Below are 15,499 nucleotides of genomic sequence, written 5' to 3' on the forward strand. Positions count from 1 at the left end.
AATGCCAATTCTTCAGAGTTAAAGCTTTTTATAAAGTGGTCATATATGCTGTTCAAACTTTACAGAGTAAATTTTCTTTAAGAAATAAACTCCAAAAATGCAAATAAACAAAGGCTAAGTCTTCTTTGACCTCTGGGAAAACCAAGATCTGAGAGGGTAACAGGAAAAAATGCCAGATATATCTGTTACCATCATAATGAGAATAATGCTTATTATCACGGAATTCGATGATCTGGTTAAATATCTCAAAATTCTACCAGAAAACAGTAGTCAATACTAAGCTAGCACCACAGGAAAAACCACATGGCCTTCAGACAAGAAGGCATTTTCCCCCTTCACTTGGCATCACTGATTAACAATGCCTGATGGAAATGCAGAAAACTTACACTGCAGTGGTTTGAGGACTCCACAACCTGCTGTGAAAGCAGAAGTAGGTACTTGCTTATATCCTAATCAGAGGTCACAAGAGAGGCCCTGACAAGTCATTTTACAAGTTATATTTTGGTTTCTATATAGATGGATGTGGAATTTTGGATCCAGGAAGTATTATGGAAGCAGAGGAGAGATAAGAAGGGAGGAGAAACGGCTGGGGAGGTGGGGGGGAATAAAAGAGCAGAATAATATATTACTACCAAAAAACAGCTCCAGTCTTTCCTAACCCTCTAAAATAAATAACTATGGGCAACACTTCAAAAACACACAACAGAGAGACAGACACACAAGTACACACGCACCTACCTTCCAATATGATAAGAGGGTATGTAGGATCTGGACAATTCTAAATAGGAAAATATGCTTCTCAAACAGAACAACTCCTCTAGAAAGATTTCCTTTCCTTACACTTTATTTGGCTACTCTTAGAATTTGTTTACCTTCACAAAAACATACAAACATACCAGATATTCCGCCAGCCACTGGGGATACAAAGCAAGGACAATCCCATCTGTGAGGGAGCTGAGGGCCAAACCCTTTTAAAGCTTGAACATGGAGTGAGCACAGCTAGATAGCGATGATCACCCAATTCCCTCCCTGCCCAAACACACTCCAAAAAAAAAAAAAAAAAAATCACACAGATGCTGCTGACTCCACACTCATCCTATGGGACGGGCTTTAAGCTCGCGGGAGAGATCTATCAAGGCATTTTATGAGGCCATGATAGATTCTATGTTTCTAGATCAAAGCAACTGAGCCTAAAGCAAGTGAGAAAATATTCTTGTCCCACATTTACCTTATTCCAAGGGGAAAAAACCCATCTATTATTATGGTCTCTTCTTTAAATTTCTGAATTTCTAACAGCAGAAATGAACCAAAAGCTTGCCCCTGACAAGTGATTTACCTTGCTGCCTTCCCTCCTCGACCTGTCCTTTAGAATCTCTCTAGCGCAGTGCCTCCCTCCACCCAGCCAATCCTACCATCAAAACGAAGAGGAGGGAAGAAGAGAGGGAAAGGGTAGGGCGGGGGTGATGAGAACACTCTATCCTCATCTTAGCAGCAACAATGTGCACTGCTTTTAATTGAGCTGCTAAGCAGCCAGGGGGGATGCTGACATCAGGGAACATTCTGCATAAAGAGCCATGTCTAACAACCCCTGCGAAAGCACTCACATGTGAACCACAAGTGACACTAATGGCTGTCACCCCCTTTGCAAATGAGGTGACTCCAAACCCCACAAACCCAGCATCTCGTGCCTTTCACGTGAGACGTATGGAACCAGTGTCGTCTGTCTTTGTGCTGTCTTTGTGCTCGCTCTCCATTTCATCAAGGAAGACTTACGAACTGATAAGATGTTTCCGGGAGGGTCAGATACCACTGAAGAGATCAGGGATGCGTTTACATTTGTCCTTTGGGAGCATAAAAGACAAGGAGGACAAAAGCACGTGACAAGAGACGTTCATATCGAAAACACAAGGAAGAGCAGTGCTAGAAGAGGAAGGAAGGAAACTGGTATCCAGTTTCCGTGGCAACCACAAAGCATGCATGCTACACCATCATTTGCATAGGAGGTGGAAGTGATATCCCTGCAATCAGATCTCTGAGCTAACAGAAAAAGGAAATGGCCACAGCGGTAATAAAACTGCCTCAAATGAAGTTCTACCATTTTCCTTAAACAAATAAATGCAGCAGAAGCCTGTGTGCTTACCAGGAACCTCAAGCGAATTCTGGGAGCAGCTGCCCATTCTCACAAGCATCCAAAAAGTTTGTCCTCGGTAACAACTAATGACCAATTAAATCAAAGGGATTTTGCCAATCTCTAACCCTGCAGAGGACACACGTGCTCTGGGGCGGGCCCCATGTTTCCCATTCCTTCCTTCACACTAAGACCCATGTGCACTGACCTCTTAGGAGGGTGGTACGTCTTTATGGAGAAGAACTGACTATCTACGAAGACTTCTCTAAACAGAATTCCTCTCTAGCAGGAAAAGTAATGTGTTAAGGAAAGAGGAGCCCAGCTTCACTAATGAAAAAGCTTAATACACGATTCCAGGAAGATAAGCATTAACAGTAAATCTGAAAATAAACTGCACAATGCCAGAAGGATACACCTCTCCCTGCTTTAGATTCCTACACTGTGTTACTCCATATACAAGGTGCTACCCCACCCCAGATTAGCCAGGCCACATATGTGGTGCTTTAAGAGACACTTAAAAATGGAAATTCCAATGATAACTTTAAAAGTCAAGTAAGGATGGAGCCAACATAAATTTATTCTAAAAGTCTCCTAATCAAACCCAGAAAATGACAGTGATAGCTTTCAATTACCAAAGCCCCCCACCCCCCCCCCGCCAATCCCTTTCTGATTATCCAAGAACCTCTATGTTTAAGTCAATTCATCCTTTGGTTCAAAAAAAGAAAGAGATCGCGACTGGGGTTTGTTTTTCATTTACTAAGGTGAAGACAGGGAGCCCATCTGTTCCCTCCTCTAATCAAAGGAAGCTAACTAATGCTATCGTTCAACACGCATCCAACAAACATCAATTCCCGTGCCTCTCAGCACATCTTGGCTTGGAGTGATTTGGGGACCAAGGCTACAGCACAGCAGGCGCCTACCTACTGCTGAGATACGTTACCGTGTTTAATTCGAAGAACCACCTGGGTTGTTGGTTACTGCAAGGCGGCCTACCTGGGCTGGTCCAACTCGAAGCCTGCACAGCTCCCAGACCACTGCAGGTCTCTGCAGGCCCAGGACAGGCAGGGTGGGGTGTCAGGTGCACCCTACTCTCACTACAGGTGACTGCTTAAATCAACTACAGTAATGCGTCAATCCTGACGATGGATTCTGCAAGACGGGAAGAAAACTGGAGCGGGACCTATATTTTTGTCCCAACAAACACGTGTGCCCCTTCAAAATATCAACTAACCTTCTTATCTCAAACGTGCTGTACAGAAAAGTTAGTAAATAAACCCTGCCCCCTTCCAGCCCTCTGGTCAAGTCAGTTAGAGAAAGTACTGAAGCACACCAGGCCTTCCAGAAACAGCCTGCTACAGAGCACATGGACCACGTCATGTGTCAAGGCTCAGCCTCTGCGAAGAAGCTCCCGGCATGGAGCGCTGGCCCTCCCTGCTCTGCAGCACCCAACATGCTCATCGCGTGATTAATGTGGCTCCAACACATTCAGCTACCGGGCTGACTGCGCGCCCGGCACTGGGCCTGTCTCTCCGTGTTACCGTGCCCAAGAAGCTGGCTCCCAACACCCTCCGTCAGGAAGTTACAAGAGCTTCTCCACGGAATCTAGAGCCTAGCAAGAGTGAAAGAGTCTACAAAAGGAAAAACTCAGTGTTCCTGTCAGCTCACTGTAGGGTGCCCCAACTTCCCTAGACACCCCCTAGTGTCCCACAGACGTCACATCCTCCATGGTACTCGACACACAGCATTTGAAATGATCTGCTTCTTTCCTTCTTCCCTCTGGAATGGAGATTTCCTGCAGCTCAAAATGAGGCTTAATCGACCATATCTTAGATCCACCCAGTACCTGGCAAACAACTCGAATCTTGATGAAGAAATCAGCATTCCTGGACTCTGCTTCCCTGAAGGTCCCACTCCTCTGAGGGTTAGAAAGGTATCGCTTGGCCCAGCCCTAAGAATCCTCAGACCTCTCCCAAAATTTTGAAAACAGAACTCTTCCATCCGTCTCCAACACCAGCACTCCATGGGGGCTCTGCACCACTCCACTCAAGGTGGGTAGAAACCATTTACTGAGTTCTGAAATAATCTGGGGGCTTTATCTCCCGGCAAAGTTCACCCAATCCCCTCTGTGTGTCAGTTTTCTCATCTACAAAATGGGAATGATGTTCAAAGACCTATCCCAAAGGGTCTGCTGTGAGAATCAAATGGACTAATACACATAAACAATTTAGAATCTGGCCGGCACACCAGAAGTGGCACATAAACATTTGTCGAAGCCACCCTGCAAAGGGGTAATTCTTTTGGAAGACTGTCTTTCTCATGGAGAGTTAAGAGGAAAAGTTGAGTTAAGCAGCAGAAAAAGGTTCTCCAAGGAGACGAAGTGTCAGTCCACACGATCCTGGAATCTCAGAATTTTCTTTCTCCCGATTTCTAATCAAAGGCCTAGTTATAAGACTGCGCCAGAAAAACACACGTCACTCCTTAACCATCTAACTCAGAGGATCAATCAGGGGTAAGTCTCCCACCCAGGGGTCACTTGCCATAAGATCAAGAGGCCATGAGGAATGGACACACAATAGTTTACACATGTTCGTATGCTGCCCAGGGACCCAGCATCACTCCAAGAGTTTAGAAAATCTCATAGACACCAAGGCCCTGGAAAGCTGTCTTCCTATCCCAGGAACAATGGCCTCACGGACTGTATGAGAGTCCTGGTCCCGGGGATACACCTATGAACAGTGCCGGGCCAGAGGCACTGAAGTCAGGAGGGGGGTCTCAGGAGGCTAAAGCCACGTGCCATGTCCACAGGGTCGAGAAGAAGAAGGGGAAAGGAGAGAAGCAGCAGGAAGGCTCTCCAAGGAGGGGAGTGCCTTGAGAAAACAGGTAAGGAGACTCCGTGCAAGGACAGGGAACCTGGAAAAGGACAGGAACACCACGCAGTGCAAGCAGCAGCCCGCAAGCCCTGAACACTGCCCTCCACACCCGACCTCCCCTGGCCTCGCCACCACAGCCCTAAGGAAGAGCAGGCCAGTGAGAGTCAGCGGGACTGGGGATGAGAGGTGACGCCCTTCCGCCAGCTCCTGCCTCCCACGTACCCAGGACAACACGCAGGGGCTCAGCCCAGGGTGAAGTCAAGCACACAGAGCACCCCTCAGCCCTACTTATGCTGGTTTGGGCGGTAACAGTGCACCTCTGCTAAAGCTAGAAGCACAGGGTAGAGGGGAGAAAGAAAACATTCCAAAGGGAAGGGAACCTGCAGTCCGTCCTGCCATTTAGGCCAAACAAATCTACACACATTCCACACAGGGAACCCCGAATCACCAGCCCAGGTCTGGGCAATCACGAAGCAACCTCAATCCCCACCCAGTTCCAGATTCTTCCAAGCTCCACCCTCTGCGTCCTCCGCCCCACCTCCCAAAGCACCACCTAGACCTGGGCTTTCCTTCCTCTGATCCTCTGATCCGAGACTGGGCTGCGCCTTTAGTCCTCCATAAAGGGCTTTGCTCGTGCATTTTCACATGCACGGTCAAGAAGGCCTAACGTGTGAGAGGGACCACACAGATGGACTCCACAAGATGCTTTGTTAAATGAGGAAAAGGGTCTGCTTCTTGGAAACCAAAGCAATGCAAAACATTGTCTTGAAACCCCCAAGTCATGCCACAGAGGTAACAATCTGCCACACAGTCAAAATTCCAAGACAGGAAGAGGAAACAGGGAATCCCATAAACCAACCACCCATAAAAAACGTCATGTGCAAAACCAGTCAGACGTCATGCTGATTAGAGTGGCTTCCATGGTTCCGCAGACACCATGGCCAGGCTCCATGTCACCATGAGGGACGGGACGCAGGAGGGTTCTCTTGAACAGACTGCCAGTGTCTTGGGTTACCGAGGGGACAGAACTCATGAGCAGGATCTGAGAGGTGTGAACAAAGCCCAGGGGATGCTGCTGCAGGAGAAGAATCTGTATCCAACCATGACCGTGGGTGATGACACTGAGAAGCCCTGGCACAATCAGAAAGGCTCTCCCAGCTCTCTGCTAGCCAACTGGAGTCACGTGACTTTCAGATTCACCTTGGTGGCCACTTAATCTGGGAAAACACTTAAGATCAGGGTTAAGGTGTGTAGAGCTGAGAGGTGCAAACTCCCCTCACAAACTTGAACAGCAGGGAAGGTGAAAGAGACCCACCCATGAGCAGGAACCTGAGGTGAGCCAACAAGAGTGAAAAGTGAAGTGAAAGAAAAGCGTGTTTTCCCAGAGGGATGTAGGAAGAACCCACTATAATCACTAAGTCATCACGATCTATCTGGAACGGTCACTTGAAATAAAATAGTCAGTTAGGTCCTCAGAGTTCTCACATCCAGGATGACTTGTGCAGGAAAGCATGACCTCTAACCTCTAATACTGGAAGGCTCCAGAAATGATTTCAAAAGCAAAGTGTGTTTTACTCAAAAGAAACTGAAGATTCACCTGTCTTCTATCTACTGCTTGGTTTACAATGAACAAAAAAATTTCACTTATTAAATTAAAGAAGGAATACAAGCACCAGCAGAGAAGAGACCACTTATAGGCTATATAATCTGAGGGGTCGCAAGAGTTGTCCAGTGCATGGAGGTGCTCAGCTGAGGGGGCAAGAGGCACAGTGAACCAGCCACGGTTCAGCTCGCCAAGCCGGGCACTGCTGACCCAAAGGAGCACCCTTCTGGAATTTGTCCTGAAGGTACCTGAAAAAATAAGACCTACATCCGATACTCCTGATGGAAGGTGACATGGTGGAAAAGTTCCAGGCATTGGAGATATGAAGAGCTGGGTTCAAATCGTGACTTTGCTATTTACACGAAACATGCCACTGGTGAAGTATTTTGAACATTTGTTGACTCAGCTATAAAACAGGGTAATAAAACCTTCCAGGTATTTCACAAGGATTAAAGTAAGATTTATTAGCACGATATGTTATATTCACTAAGGGACAGTTCTTCTTTTAGAGACAGAGCTTCTGGCGCTTCAAAGAGTATGAAGGATGGATTTCTACTAGCAACATGCTCTCTTGTGGAGGGAGATTTTCTATTTATAAGTCAGCTGCTTCTTTATTTTGAAATTTTCTATTTCATTGCATTGGGGCCTACTTAGGCAATTCACTTTTTTCTTTTTTGATGACTAATTAAACGTGAGGTTATGACCGTGACTAAGATAAAGTGCAAACATAGTAGCTACATTTCCCGTGTGTGTTTCTATCTCATTCTCTTTCTCTCAGTCAACATTCAAAGAACAGACAGGACTTCTGCTTCTGGCTGAGACAGAGTAACAGGGACAGGACTCCCCTGCTGCCTGAAGAAACTAAAAATCCACACAAGACAATGGACATCACACAACAAAGCACCGCGGTACCCGGGAAACAAATGACTGCCCAGGTTACTGCCTTGAGAGAAATCCAGAGGAATCCCTGAGTTGAGGAGAAGGAATTGAGAGTTTGGGGAGGAAAAGAATGTATAGAGCAGAGTACTCGAGAGGCAAGAGCCACACAGAAAAGTCTGGAATCTGCTGAGGACCCTCCTCAAGTACTCGCTGAGCACACGTGTGTGAGGGAAGTACCCAAGGAAAAGTACCACAAGAAAGAATTACAGGGAACACTCCCCAAACCCCACACAGGGCTGGGAATCATGCTTTGTCAAAATGGTACACATAACTCACAGGGCACTGAGTAAAGTGCTTATATGGGTTCTACCTGAGTAGCTGGGAAAACCTACCCCTACACCAAACACTGCTCTCTGGCCCTACCTAACAAAGCTTAAAAGGTTCAATGCTCTCTAGTAACCTAATCATACCCTAGAGCAATGCTTGAGAAGAGGCAGAGAAATACAAACATACCCAGAACCCAACAAAAGAACACTTACAATGCCTGGCATCCAATAAGAAATTACCAGGCAAGCAAAATAGGAGGAAGATATGACCTACATTGAGTGCAGGGACATCAATCAATCCAAAATGACCCATAAGTGACACACATGATAGGTTAGTAGACAAAGACACTAATAACATCTATTATAATTCCATTCCATATGTTCGAGAAGGTAGAACAAAGACTAAGCTATATTAGGGGAGACACTAAAGATTATAAAAAAATCTAGAGACGTCTAGAGACTAAAGACAACAATGTCTGAGGCGAAAACTATATGTCTGCAGATATTAGGTAGAAACTATCTACAATGAAACACAGAGAAAAAAAAAAGACTGGAATAAAATGAACAGAGTATTCATGAGCTGTGGAACAACTTGGAACACCTTGATATACGTGCACCTGAAATCCCTACAGGGCAGGGGGAGGAACGCATGCAAAATATACCTGCAGAAATAACGGTTCGAATCGTTCCCAAATTGATGAAATCTACAAAACTGAGAAGCTCTATGAAGCCCAAACACAAGAATCTAAGAAAACTATATGAAAGCATATTGTATGATAGATTTTTTAAAGCTTTAGAAGCAGATGTCTTGCCAGATACACTGCAAGCCAGGAGATGGTGGAGCAGTACCTTTAACAACCTCCACGGGGGAGTGGAGGAGGAGGAACTATTAACCTACAATTCTATACCCAGCAAAAATATCTTCCAAAACTGAATGTGAATTTCTCACAACTGCATGTGATTCTACAACCCTAATAAGAAGATTCTTTTTTAATCAGGGTGAAATAAAGACCTTATCAGATATAAAAAACCTAAAAGAGTCATCCAACACCAGCAGAAATTGGAAATGTTAAAGTCCTATAAGCAAAATCAAAAGGAAAATGATACCAGAAAGCCACATAGATCTAAAGGAAGGAATGAAGAGCACCAGAAGTGACAGCCGTGTGGGTAAATTAAAAGAGCAGATGGGGCTAGACACAGCTAGGTTTACATTTTTTACATTTATGTAACTCTACAGTTATTTTCTGTGGTTATTAAAGGTGTCACATAATATTCAGTTCATCAGTTTGGCACCTTTTTTACTTCCTGTAGGTAGAGAGTATGTTTCAGTCAAGATAGCTCTGAATTCAATAGTGCATTTAACATTAAACTATCCTACAAATGCATTTTGTTACACAGATATGTAAAAACTATTTAGGCTTTTAAAATTCTAATTCCTAAGGATGGTGACGTTGAATAACTCCAATTTCTAACACTGCGTGCTGCCCAGTAAGAATCCTATGCATTTGAAGGGCCTATCTTCTTTCCAAACTTGGAGGTAGCAAACTACTGCATGTCAACATAGTACCTCGGAACAGAAATAATAAGGAAAACAGTAATATTTGACAATTCAGCTGTAAAAGGGATGCCTATTAAAAGCCTGGGAGAATTCTCATCATCTCAACATGTATTCATATCCAAAACCTGAACCACACCAAGTCCTCACCACTAACACTCCACATTCAAAATCCAACCTCCTAGAGCAGGACTGACTGTCTGAACTCCATCAAGTCTTACACTCCCAAAGGCTTAAATAACTAAAATACAGCAGCTCTTTGTTTAATAAAAAGAAAACACTTGCATCCCTACAGAGGCACAGTCCACACTATTTTTTTTTTTTACTAGTTCAGTAGACACTCGTGGAGTTTGTTTTTAAAAGTGTGTCAGGGATCTTACTATTAAGTACTAGCGAAATAGGGGCCACCCCCCAAGGGCTTAGGTGTGACTTACATGTGAATAGCCCAGATAGCATCTTCACAAACTACAACCTCACCCCACTCACACCTGCTCCTTGCAAGCAAATACCTGGTCACAACAAGCTTTGTGGAAGAATTCACACTCCACACCATTAGGGTCCTTCCCGTGACTCAGTAAACTTCAAAAAAAAGAGGGACACAGGCCCACACTTTTCCATCTGCCCATGGATGGCGGTGAGGGCGGCACCATGGAGAAAAGATATAAATCACAATTTGCATACATCAAAATCACATTTGAGAAGTCTTCAGTGAATGTGCATGTCCCCATGTAGCAATTCATGTGTCATACACGCTGATGACGGCTAACGGTAATATCTCACACGGGGTCCTCATCATATACCCGGGAGCTCCTCATGAATCAATTTGCCTAGGACACAAAACCCCCCATGAGGTGGTTACTACTGTCACAGACATTTTACAGGTGAGAAAACCGAGGCCCAGTGATGTTACAGAACGTGCCAAGAACACATAATAGACAGCTGAGCCAGAAGAGGCCACACGGTCTGGCTCCAGCCCATACTCTTAACCACAAGGTGCCCATGACACGTCCCTGAGAACTACCACCCATCCAAAGATAAAATAAGTACATACAACACTTAATTCTGCTAGATACCTGAGTGGCCAAGTCCAGTGACCCCTGAAGGACCATGCATTTTGGATCTCCCATGCACTTACACCTGAAAGTATACCATGTCACCAACTTCTTTGTACACCTTCTTTCCACCAGCCAAACACATAATCCCTTATCCTGATCATAACCATCATTCCCAAGTTTCTCACAGTCTATCCACACATGACTGACAAAACTGGTCCATTCTGGTTTCTAAAAATCCTCAGATACTTCTTGCAGGAAACAAATTTTACAATAACCGAGTATCATGGGATGAGCAATATAAGGGGGGGAGGGTAAGGAGCTAGGCATGGCATGATTAAAGGTGGAAAACCTCTACAATGTTTCCATTCTAAACAGTAAGAACTAATTAATGTATGATTTTTTAAATTATTTATTAAACTCACCTACCACAGGGATCAAAAGAAAAAGAAAACCAACGCCTAGGAACTCCCACCAGCGCTGAGTCCTTCAGATCTTCAATGGCTGGGCTGCCCTGTCCATCAAACAGGCAAAGAGCTTCTAGAGAGGTTGGCTTTTCCTTTTACAAAGAGTGACTTTAGATGATGACCTTTTAATGACTAGGTAAAGAAATACCTTTTATTTTTGCCTCAATCAAGAAAAATAAATCCTATGGAACTCTGGATTCTACTGCTTCCTATGTACCAAAAAGATCCCCAACTTAAGTAAAACCAATGGCAGCAAGTACATAGGACCAAACACAGCTTAGGGGGTTTCCGGTAGAAAAATAACACAGTGTAAACACATGGGATGTTTTGACTAAAGACTTAAGAAATGTGTTACAAGCATCAATCAGAAAATGGAATTGCTTCAACTTGCAGGCTGGAAATTCAGGGCAAGGTCTAAACTGAGGTTGGCATAGTCTACACATCAGATTTCAATTTTTCTTAAGGAAGTCAAACACATAAATTCCCTTTCTTTCCCTCCCCCACGAAGACAAAGGCATATTAACTGGTGATCCTAAAAACATGCACCCAGAAAGAGCGATTAACTGTACAAAAATAGCTAGCAATTCGTATCATTCTAAAGAGAGAGGGGGGAGGGGAGAGGGAGAGGGAGAGGGTGAGGGAGAGGGAGAGGGAGAGGGAGTGAGAGAGAGAGTGAGAGAGAGAGAGAGAGAGAGAGAGAGAGAGAGAGAGAGAGTGAGAGAGAGAGAGAGAGAGAGAGTGAGAGAGAGGGTGAGAGAGAGAGCATTTTCCAAAACAAATACATAAATCATGACTGGAATTTTAGGACTCAGTGTTCTCACATAGAACTGGAATTTTAGGACTCAGTGTTCTCACACTTGCCAAAAGAGAATGCAAGTGGTGCATCATAAAACATGCTCTTCTCGTGCATATTTATGGGAATTTTAGACGCTAGATAAAGAGTAAGATCTAGTCAACAATCAGTTCAATGTCGCTTCAGCGACATTTCAAAATCACCACTTTAGGTAGTTACTCTGGGCTTGGCTTGGAATCAGCAGAGACAGCACACTCGTCAGCTTCTTAGAAAAGGTACGTTACATGTAACATGAAGGAAGGTTGAGCACTGAAGTCTGACAGTAACTGACAAAGCTCCAGGAATTCAGATTCCAGTTCATACCCTTACAAGGCAGGGCTCATACCATAGAATTTATACTAACCGTTTATGCTAAATACCAACAAGGAATCAAAATAAGCCAAAAATTATTAAAAGTTATTATTTTCTATTTGCTATGTACCCTGCAACACTTCAAGACATTTATGCCCTAACTACACTACCGTAGTTTACGGATGGGTAGTGTAGCCCCTTTCTGCAACGCAGGCCACCCCAGAGCAGCCCTAAATCTAGCCTAACCTGTCAAAACCTTAATCTACACTATATGTCCCTGATAGTAGACTGTGATCGTAACTCCCCAAAATGCTGTCACGAATCCGTAATTCAGTAAAACAAGGTACTTGGCACACTAATAACTAAAGCAGATTAGCAATGCGTTAAGTTTCCCCTAAGTTCCCCTAAACAAAGTTTCTCTTTCTCACTGCCCTGGAGCATTGAAGTTAATTGGCTACTTGCACACAGCTGCCACACAGGACCACAGTCCCCTGCAAAGAGGAAGCCGGCAGCACCGCCATCTGAGAAAGGCGCTAGGAGCCAGGGACAAAGGGCTCCCCACACCCACCCCAAGAGAATGGAGCCTAATGGCCTTTGTCATCATACCCCCATGCTGACCGACCTCACCAGAGGTGAGGGTGATGGACGGCCATGTAGCTGAAGGATGGGTACTGTCATTTCCAACCACAGTCACAGACTTTTGTTCCTCAAAAAAAGATGAAAGATGATGCATGACCCCCCCACCCATGTTTGGAAACATGGAGAGTATTATTACACATTCCAGTATGTTTACTAATGTGGTTTTTCTTACACACCCTTTAACTCTCCCTCTTGTGACGGTGCACTTTTCAAACTGGGGCAGAGTGAATGTTTGTCACAGAGCATCTGAAACATTAAAGGCTTACACTGAGACACTCAGCCAAATGTTTTTAAATAGAGTAACATACAAAGTCCAGTACACTGGCAGAGATACTTCTTACATACGCGTGCTAATTGTACTAATAAATCCAATGACACCTTCTAAGACACAGTGCCGAGGATTGAGGGAAAAAGAGGATGGAAGTTAATACAGACTCTATACCATGGGTATTCTAACTGAAGACACTGTGTGACAGAGGAAAATAAAGGCTTGGAGCTATGCATCTCAAATTTCAGATCTAAAGTACAGTTCTGTTAAGGATTTTAAGTATCCACACATGGCCACTCTTCTCCCTTCCTCTTAATTTGCCACCATATTCAGTTCTTCATTAGATATACACAACTAGATGGTTTCTGAAAAGTAACTGTAATTCTGTATATAGAAAGGGCAAACAACGAAGTCCAGACCAGGAGTTATTTTCCCCCCTTTCCCAAACCTCTCCAAAAAACAGATTCTAAGAAAAAGTAATTAATCTTGTCATCCAGGAAAACACTGAGTATGAGAGCAGAAAAGGAATGAAATGAAATATAAACTCTAAGGGAGGTGGCGGTCCGCGCAGACAACACAAGGCGTGAAATAAGGCTGATAACTAACAAAGGGTTTTTAAAACACCCAATTAAAAGCGTTATTATATAATGTCACTGTCTGACCATGAAGCCACAACTCTTATCAAACTACCATAGCCAACTTCCTGATCAAGCTATCTAAAGCTTATTTAGGAAAGTCATTTAAAAAAATTTAAAACCTGCTGGAAAATTAATTTTAAGAACCGATTTCACACCTACTAACTTGGTTAACACCAAGTGGATTTTGCTTTCCTGACAAGGGGAAAAATTTTTCAGAAACGCCACATTTAATTCTTCAAATTTTTAGAAACATCTCTTTAGAAATGGTGAAATACCATCTAATATACTCAAGAATACAACTGATGAAAATCAATTAAAATGAACAGCAAAGACAGGAATTACAAGTTGGCAACTCTTTGGCCAATTTTTATGGCAGGAAAGTGTTTTCTTCTGGTCCACAGCATTTTTTTGCTTTATTCATCTCTAATAATAATTAGTGGACAATATTTAGAAACCAGGATATCTGATACAAAACTCCAGAATTCTGGCTCCTCTATGAAAAAATCAGGAGATTGGGTGAGTGGGCCCAAGTTTGTCCCCACGCGGACAAACCTGGCACCTAGTGTGAAGTCCCTGGTTTAAGGCAGCAATATTTTCAGCCTTGAGTACTAACCTTTTCCTCGACGGCCCTTCTTCAAAATCTGAAGAACTAACATCGTTGCTAGTTGAGGACACTTGGGATGCATCGTCCTTCTCATTCTCTGACTGTTCTGATGCTGGTCCTAATCCCTTAGACTGGCCATTACCAAGGAGCCCTACAGGTGAAAAAAGGGGACAAACACTTCAATACATGACATCAGGAAGCAGCACTTTACCACAGTTAACCCTACACAGTGGCTGATATGGGCAGACAAGAATCTGGATAGAAGAGAATTAGAAGGTACACATCCCTTGTGAATGGAGGGGAAAAAGTCCCACCTCATCCTACTTTAGACCTTACACGAGAGTGAAATGCCTACCAAAGAAATAACTACCACAGTAAGAAAGTCAAGCAGAAATGTGTGATTGTAATAATGCACTACAGCATCCTTTCTGAAGTGCATCAACGTCTTTCAGGGCTGGGGAGTGGAAAGGAAGAAACAAACTTCACGTATTACCGATTCAAACTAGTTACCCTTCCAGGGCTAAATATTTACTCTAGAAACACTGAAATCCTTTTTGGAATTGCCTTCAGGAACCAGTACCTGCCACCCAAGAAAAAGCATCAATCATTACCTGTGGCCATATATCAGTCCTTAACTAGAGGTCTGACTGTACAACTTGCTCTTCATAGCAATCCACTGTATCAGAGTCACTGTATTGGAATCTGATTGTCTCAGAGGATAAGGATTCTCCACGACTCCATACACGGTACCATGCGGAAGAGGGAGTCTGGTGGCCCCAGGATGAGCCACTAGTAACCCAGACTGGGAAAAGGGCTACGCGAAGTGACACAGAAGCTGCTGAGCCACCAGCCAACGGGTCACAGCTGAATAAAAGCCTGGTCTTCTAGCATTCAGATGTCCTTGCATCTAGGGTTCTGGATACGATTTAGGTTCTACCAACGGGGGGCTTGTACCCACACAAGTGTCCACAGCCAGTGGCCCCCAGTTCCACTGTCTAGTCACCAGCCTCTGGGCATCAGCAGAAATGCTAGCAAGTGTCTGCATTTTCACAGCCACGGTGTTTGGCTTTTAAGTGAAGCCAAAAGGGCAGGGTGGCCCCTTGATTTTTGTTCTCCCAACCCTTCCAGCAAGTTTGTAAGCACTTACGTCCCTGTATTAAATCCCTTTTTGGTTGAAGCACTTAAAGAGTGGTTCCTATTAGTTGCAGTAAACACTATATAGAACACCATATTCTACATATTGGGTAAGATTTTCTGGAAGAACACAGTATACTGCAACAAAACCCTGGGACTTAGCCTGTTTACGCATGCATTTCCCCAGTGATC

The 15,499-nt window shown here is 44.0% G+C and overlaps 1 protein-coding gene across 5 annotated transcripts in view; it reads right to left on the minus strand.

Annotated features, from left to right (window-relative positions):
* JARID2 (jumonji and AT-rich interaction domain containing 2) overlaps positions 1-15,499 on the minus strand; it is a 247,619-nt gene that overhangs the window by 82,359 nt on the left and 149,761 nt on the right. For all 5 annotated transcript variants that reach the window (XR_009543047.1, XM_060163650.1, XM_060163651.1 and 2 more), the window contains exon 3: positions 14,183-14,324. Coding sequence is in view for 4 of the 5 variants with exons in the window: in XM_060163650.1 (XP_060019633.1) it covers positions 14,183-14,324 (142 nt within the window). In the remaining variant the exon portion in view is untranslated. The remainder of the gene's footprint in view (positions 1-14,182; positions 14,325-15,499) is intronic.

This window comes from Lagenorhynchus albirostris, chromosome 10 (assembly GCF_949774975.1).
Source record: "Lagenorhynchus albirostris chromosome 10, mLagAlb1.1, whole genome shotgun sequence".
NCBI classification, from domain to species: Eukaryota; Metazoa; Chordata; class Mammalia; order Artiodactyla; family Delphinidae; genus Lagenorhynchus; species Lagenorhynchus albirostris.